Source organism: Benincasa hispida, chromosome 11 (assembly GCF_009727055.1).
Source record: "Benincasa hispida cultivar B227 chromosome 11, ASM972705v1, whole genome shotgun sequence".
Taxonomy (NCBI): domain Eukaryota; kingdom Viridiplantae; phylum Streptophyta; class Magnoliopsida; order Cucurbitales; family Cucurbitaceae; genus Benincasa; species Benincasa hispida.
Window position 1 is genome coordinate 60,763,921 of NC_052359.1, and position 8,529 is coordinate 60,772,449.

Sequence of the window (8,529 nt, forward strand, 5' to 3'; positions counted from 1 at the left end):
AAATGTGGATCAAGACCCACTCTGATTTCATTTTCTTCTTCCGATAATCTCAGTTTTTTCCAATCCTCTATCAAGGCCTCTGTATCCATTAGTGAGTAATTCTGAACCAGAGGTAAATTTGGACTTCTTCACTTTAAATCTTCTCTTCTTCTTACGTCTTCGTTCAAACCCTGCTCTTGTTCCCTTTTCTTTTTGCAGGTAGTTTCTTCCACAATAAGGAGAATCGTAGGTTAAAGTCTTCAAATGATCTCCTTAAACGAAATATTTTGTGTATTAATCCAGATGAACATACAAAACTCTTGATCTTGTTTCTTTTCTTGATCAGCAAAACGTGCTGATAAATCCTCAGACTACCGAGGTTCTTAAAGGAACCTTGGCGTTACTAGATCCTTTTTAAAAAATGTAATTACCCTTTAATACAAGAAATCATTGAGGACATTTTAGGATGAACAAAAAAAATACCTCACTTGCAAGAGAGACATTTTGCTATAATTCAAAACAATTTTGCATTTTGCTACTCTTCCAAACGAGAGTGTAAATAGTGTTATAGGTCTTAATTTTTCTATTAAATAATCAACTTAACCTAGCCCAACCGTAAAATATTTAGGTTGGATTGGTTCGGGTTGCTCGAATTTTTTATTTAAATTTTTGTTGTAAAAATAAGTAAAATTTTAATATGAAAAATTTTACTTAATTACTTTCATATATTGAATAGAGATAGAGATTAATAACTCAATTTGAATTTTATTATGAAATAAGTGTGTCAAAAAAATATTTTAAGGAGATGTTAGAGAATAATTATCCAAAAAACATGATATTAAATCAAATTAAAATCGATATATGTAGTATTTTAAGTAAAAATAATATATTTTTAAATTAATAATAAATTTCAGTTGGTTCGAGTCGTAAATACATGAATCAATCATAAAATTTTAATTTTTTTAAAATTCCGAATACAAATATTTTGTTTAAGAGCTTTTGTCGTCTCGGCAAGAAATGACAGATAAGACGTTATCTTTTGGAAACTGTCGTTATCCAAAATATTCATCGTTGCACAAAACACCCGGAGCCGTACGGTCACTGCCACTTGTATTTTTATATTTTTAAGATTTAATTATTTATTCTTTTAGAAAAAGTTTAATTTCCTTTCTGACATACATAAAAAAACAAACATTAATTTATTTCCCTTCTTTGTTTATTTATTTTTATGTGATTACAACGTATAGGATGTGAATCTAAACTTCTGATTTAATCTTTACTCCGAAAAAAAGGTGAAAAGTTTTAAGATAATGTTTGCCAGTAATTTTAAAGTTATCAAAATCATTTTTTAAAAAATAAAAAAACATATCTTTAATCATTTAAAATTATTTTAATATTCAATTTTATACTTTTAAAATATAAATTTTATATCACCAAATAATTTTAAATGATTTAAAAGTATCTTGGATATACAATTTTATGTTTTTATTCTTAATCTTAATTAGACCATTTTTAATATCATATTTTTCAAAATTTGTTACTTGAACTTTTAATTTATTGAAAATTACAAAAGGTATAATTCAACCTATAAACTAATAAAGAAAAAGAAATTATATGATGGCTCTATTTTTTATTTTACTTTTAGCAAGTAGAATAATCATTTGTTTGTGACCAATTTGGAGCCAACTAAAATTTTTATTTCATTGACGAAATAAATTGATTCTTTAAATCCATAGTTGAAAAATTATTTTGTTTTTAGCTTTATGTTGTTTTTGAAAATCATATTTATTTTTTCGGAAATTTTTTTTTAGTAAAAGTCATATTTAAATTTTAAGCCAAAATTTAAAAATAAAATCGATTTTTTTTTTTTTTCAAAGACTAATTTTATTTGCATTATAAGACTTCATTTGATATTCTAAAATATATTACGACATTATCAAGATAAATACAATTTATAAACTTAATTATTAAAAATATTATTAAAAAAATAAAATAATTATCAGATGAACCTTGATATTGAGATAGTCACCAATTCAAAATTTACATAATTAACAAATAAGATATGCTTTCAATCTTATAATGTATGATATTTCAATACATTATTTCTAGGTGTGTCCACTTTTAAAATGTATAAATATATATACACAAAAGTATACATATAATATTTCTAATTTTCCATTTGTTGTTTGTTGCTTTAAACAAAAAGATTTAATTTGAATTAAGAAAGGACAATGACAAGATAATTAGATGCTTAATCCAACTGAGATCACCCCCTTTTTTTATTACCTTTGATTTACTTGACTTTGATAAGCATTGACTTATATACATGTAACAAAATTAGTCTTACATTTCCTTTTTTGTTTATTTTTCAACCAAAATAATAGTGATTCCAAATTCATATTTTTCAATAAATAATGTAGTGACATGTTAAACAAAATATCATATGAAGGGACCTATTGCATTTATAGACAACTTGTTTCATTAGATTTTTAGTTTAACAGTCATCGTCAATGTATAAAAGACGTTTGACAATGTTCATTAAAATGATAAAGATCGATATAGTAAATAATATTGATGGGAATGATATAATAAAATATTTTAGAATATAGTTAAAGTCAAAATTGAATCTTAAAATTGATTCTTACTTTGAGAGATGTAGCCAAATCTTATACTAAGAATCTCTATGCCGTAACATTAAAAAATAAATAAATAAATAAATAAATAGATATAAATATATACATGAATAACTAATATAAAAGTAAAAGAATAAAAACTAACCCTCAATTTCAATCTTTGCTAGCTAACATATAATAGATTATAACTTTTATGTTTTCATCAAACTTTTGATCTTTAAAAAGGTAATATATAATATAAGAAGTACTTCAAACATGAAACACAAAAATTGAGAATAAGATAATTAAGATAATACCACGTTAAATTGGTGAAGAAAACTGTTGTCAACAAAGAGATGTTGGAGAAACTAAAAATGAAGTTGCTATAATAAAAATATCGATAGAGATAAATTTTTCGAATGAAGCGTATAGACCGAGATCTTGTTTTGACAATTTTATAGTTGAATAAATAAATTAATGATTTAAAAAGTTAAAATATTAACTTGAATATTTTAATATAGCAAATGATCTCAAAGTTGTTAAAAGAGCAAAGTAGGGGAAAGGCTAACCAAGTTTAAGAAAAAAAAATGAAGGGTTCGAAAATTAATTCTCATTAAGAAAATCAAAGATTGAAAGCTGCGATTAATATTAATGCCCAAAACTTCAAGCTAACGACCGTCTATATAAGCTAAAGTTAATATTGCTATTTTACGATTTGATGAATTTATTATTAAACATTACATTTTTAGTTTTATTTTTTCTGCATTTTAAAAATTGAAACTTAAAATCTAGATACACTCAAAATATATCAATGTTGTTTTCAAAATTTATGCGGTTTGGATTATAAAATTTGAAAATATAGCCTAACACCTATTTCTTAACCCCAATGAACCTGGAAAACGTAAAACCGAATTTAGATTGTCAGTCAAACATGTTCTAAATGTTTTTATAAGAAAAAAATCATTATCAAACCTAGAATTAAAATTTTGTGTTATGAGGTAGAATCAATGTGAAAGAGATTTTTTTTTTTTTTTTTTTTTTTTTTTTTTTTAGGAAAAAACCAACTACAAATTCGACTAATAAATTATTGAATGTATAAAAATTAAAATTGGACATTTGAAAATATAGGATATAACAAAACTCAAAGTTGTAATTTAATCTTATACCCAAAAGGAAAAATTAGACTTTTTTTTTTCTTTTGGTAACTCTCATTTTCCTTTTCTTTTTCTTTCTTTCTTTATATATCTCTAAACCTGTCTTTTTCTTTGGTACTGTCATATTGAAATAGCTAGGCAGCTTTCTAAAACAGGCATACAATAATAGTTCTTTTTATTTTTATTACAGACCATATATTTAACAAAAATAAATACTATCAAGGTGGATGATAAAAGTTGACTAAATTACAATAAAAAGAAAGGGAAAAAATCCTTGAATTTTACCTCTTTTTTAAAAGACTTTTTAAATACCCTTATTCTTATATTTCATTAATGTTTCAAAACTAAAATTGGTAAGAATTTTAGACAAAAACTTAGACATAAAATGATGATAGCAATAAACTTAAACAGTATGATGGTCCTAATTTTCATAAGGTCACCACACGTTTTCAGTTTACATAAATAATTTTGAAAATTTTATATACGGTCAAGAATATTATGGTAATTTTAAAAAAAATTATATATATAAGATATCTTTTTAAAATAAATGGCAAAACTCAAGTTTCTTTTTTTTTTTAAATTTAACAAAGGTAGCTTGAGAGATTCGAACCTTGTGCATGCATATATATTCCAAGATGCACTCATCGTTGTACTCACTCTAATAACACAAAATAATTTCATAAAGAATAAAAAAAAAGATTGTCATATGACAAATTATGATAGATTATACAAAGATAAATATAATTTAGGATGCATTTAAGTATTTTTTTCTATATTTTAGTTCATGTCGAATAGAAAATTTAAGAACAGTCATCCATTTAGTCCCTAAATTTTGAAGAATATGTATATTTCTTCAATCAATTTTCAAAATGTATCTTTTTACTCCTTGAATTTTCAAAAATATGTGCATCTAATCCTTAAATTTTCAAAATATATCTTTTTAGTTCTCGAATTTTTAAATTAGGTTTAGGAGGTCCCTAATAATTTTCTTATTATTGTCATAGTGAATATAGCTCAATTAGCATACAATTATAATATGTGGTTCAAATTCTCATGCAGTCAATTCTACATAAATCATTATTATTATTATTTTATTAAATTAGAAAAACAATTTTTAAAAATTATCTCTCTTCTAAAAAAAAATTGGGACCTTACATCCGTTTAGAAAAGTAAGGTAGCTAAGCACTCAACCTTCCAAATTCGTGCACTACAAAACGTAGTTTTCCAAAAATTTATTGCATATGAAAGCCGAAACAGATGGAAATCAAAAAGTCATTATGTAGCAAATTTATTCAACTTTTATGATCAAAATGTCAAAACATTACTAAATCCGTGTATTATTTACCGTTACAACTTTCACATGCGCATCCAAAATTCGGAGGGAAAATAAAAGATATGTAAAGTTAAAAACAAAAACAAAATTAAAATTAAAAATAAAAATATTCGCGTGCCGGAGCAGCGATCAACGGGGTCCCGGTTCCCGCCGGTGAGAGGATGAGGTAGACGACGGCGAGGAGGTAGAAACACTCCCCCAATCGGACGGTTCAAAATAGAGATCTGAAAGGTAGTTACCGATATCTTCCGGCGAGAATCTGATGTACGGCTTTTCATTAGCACCGGCATAAGCTTTTTGCGCTCTATAAAATTCTCCATAGAACCAAACGAGCTTTCTTCCGATTGATAATTTAACTTCGTCTCTAAGCTTTGAATCGGGAATGAAGCAGGATTTCTGTTTCCGATGAGTTTCTTGGAATGCCATATTAAAGTTCCTGAAGATTTCTTTGGCTTCTTCCTGTGAGAATTTCTCAGTTGGATTCTCCGGCAAGGAATCTAAGACTCTTCCCCAAGCTAATGCTTCGTACTTCGCCGCGAATTGCCTTACTTTCGCCTCCTGCTTTGCGATCCATTCATCGCCGAGAAGATACTGAAGATTCGACGATCGGACTTTAGAGACGATGTGTTGAAGATTGTTAGCGAGGAACAGATACGAGAGTGAAACGTCTTTGTAGCGTTTTGCTTTACTGTCGAGTTTGCAGAGAAGGACAAGAATTAGCCATCCCAATCGTAAAGAGATTGCTGAAGCCGTTGAAGAATCATCGGATTGATCTGAAGTGTTGAAGAAGATTTGTTCGAGAGAGGATTTTTCAGGCGGTGTCCAATCGGCGAAAATATCCGTCAAAATATTTCCGTAATCGGCGAGGAAAGTGAGGTAGTTCATCGAGAGAAGCGTTAAGGAATGAACGCCGCCGCCAGCGACCGGTGATTTGGATGAATTTTTCTGAATCGAGAATTCGAGATCCATAACTATGGCACGAACTAACTCGCCGAGTTTTGCGAGTGAGGTTAGAGCTTGAGATCGAACTACAGATGAGGATTCAGATGAGAAAATCGATTCGATGTCCGGCCAATTTTCGACGATTGATGAGTACATATCAAGAACACGGAACATTTTTTCCGGAGATTTTTTACTCTTTGCAACAAGTTCGGGGAATCCAAACAGAAGCAGAGCGCCTTCTCTGGATATATCAGCAAAACAGGATTCTCTAATGGATTCAGAAGAGGAAAAGACATGATCGCAGAGAATTCGTTCACCAACGAACAGTGTTCTAATTGCGAGTTTAATTGCATCCAACCAGTTCTTGATTTTAAGATCAAGCACCTCCCAATCCATCTTGTTGATTCTCGAAGCGCTCAATTTCTCAAGTCCGAGGCGGTATACACCTTCATCGATAATCGATTTACGAATCACTTTGTACATATTAACGCACTCTTTAGCGTAGCCAGAGGAGATCATGCACTCGGCTATGGCTCGCAAATCCTCCATTACAATAAATGAAACTTGTTCAACTTCAGAGATCGAATCGTCTACGGCTTGGATTTCATCGTCTAGGGTTCCGTCATCGTCGAAATCAACGGAAGTACTCGATCTGGTGGAGCAGCGAGAGGATCTAGTGGAAACAGATTCCGGATCTAGATGAGCACGATTCATGGAGAGAATCTGATAAAACTCCTTCTGAAGCCTTTTCATGGCGATTTCCATCAAACCTTGAGCGTAAACAAGGCGATCAGAAGCGGAAGCGGAATCTTCCGAAGCCATAAGATGCATCGCTTTTTGAAGATCATTCACGCGCTTAATGAACTGCATGGCTTCTTTTTTGTCTTCATAGAACATGGAAGTAACTTTAGCGTAAGTTGAAGAATCTGGATTCCATTTCATTATAATCGCCGCCGCAGATTCGACGCTCTGTTCAATCATCGCGTCGTTGAAGCTCCGGCGTGGAGTCAAGGCCGGAGTTCTCGACGGCGATGCGATCGAATACCGAGAAATGGAATTCGACGGCGACGAGAACTGGAAAAGGAGACTCCTCATTCCTTTTCTCGGCATTTTACGATCACCTAATCTGAAAAACGAATCAGTTTTAGGGTTTGATTTTGTGAACTGTTTTTTCGTTTCTAATAGAATGACGAAAATGAGGGCTATGCCGTCCCTTTTTATAGGCAGTACAGTACGGCGCCGTTCAGAAGATAAACGACGGCAACGAAAAACCTTTGACTTTTAGGATTTTTATAAAAAAACTACAAAGAAATGCCACGTGTATTGACCCGAAAGTTGCGCGTTTTGTAGCCTTTGCCTCGTCGTTTTGGACGGCGACTACCGAGTACGGTCCTGAAATTTCATTTCCCCTATTTCATACGACGTCGGATCGGTATTCTTTATTCTTTACTTTGCATTTATGAAACACTAAAAGACTCTAATACCCCTTATCATAACGATTTCGCTTTCTATTTTATTTTTTTTCTTTTAATAATTTCTTTATTATGTTCTTTTAAAATTTTAAATTAACACTTGAATTATGAGTTAAAATTTAAAAATAAAAATAAAAATTTAAAAGTTATATATTATATTAATTTTCAAAATTTGTCATTATAGAATAGAAGGAATAATATTTGATGTCCAATGACGTGAGTTTAAAATCTAGTTTTGTGGTAAGCGGGTACCCAAAAATAAAAAAATAATTGATAAACACTAATTTTTAAAATAAACTTTTAATAGGTACTTAAATTTTGCTATTTCCAATAGGTTATTCGAGACTTCAACAGTTTTTTAGTAAATAGATTTATTAAACTTAAAATTGAATTTTGTATTTAAATAAGACTCTAATATACTGGATTCGTAATTTTTTTAAAAAAAAATATCATTGAGATCAAGTGAACTATAAGATATTTTTTAACTTTAATGAGCTATTAGATTAAAATTAAAAATTTAATGATTAATACATACATTTTTAAAGTTTAAAGGACATTGAAAATGCATTTTTTTTTCTTCAAGTACTTTCATATTTAAACAAATTACTTTAGTAAGATAATTATTCAATTGAATAAAAATGACAAACATTCTATAGAAATTAGTCACTAGAGTAATTTTTATATATTGAGTTAGAAAAAGTTGATTTTTGATGTTATATTTAACCTAACAATTAACCTCAAACTTGAAATAAATAAGAATTTAGAGAAGTAACATGAAATTAAATAGGATTAATTTGTTTGACTCAAAATGAACATAATTCAATCGACATAAAATTCGAGTTTAAGGTTAGAGATGTCATTTGCGAGTTTCGAATTTTTTTTTTTTATTGCTGATTAACAACCTTAAAATTAGAGGTTAGATATTCGATTGATCCTCCATCTATGATAAAGAAAAAAAAATCATGATTTTTAAAGGAAAGATACCATTCACAGGTCATCATTGATGATCTCATTTTTTAAGAAATATATATTTTTAT

The 8,529-nt window shown here is 29.0% G+C and overlaps 1 protein-coding gene across 1 annotated transcript; it reads right to left on the reverse strand.

Annotated features, from left to right (window-relative positions):
* Positions 1 to 5,005: 5,005 nt before the first annotated feature.
* On the reverse strand, positions 5,006 to 7,224 carry LOC120092037 (exocyst complex component EXO70H1). The gene has a single exon (XM_039050228.1). It carries the CDS (start codon positions 7,128 to 7,130, stop codon positions 5,208 to 5,210), a length of 1,923 nt encoding a protein of 640 aa, XP_038906156.1. The 5' UTR covers positions 7,131 to 7,224; the 3' UTR covers positions 5,006 to 5,207.
* Positions 7,225 to 8,529: the final 1,305 nt, after the last annotated feature.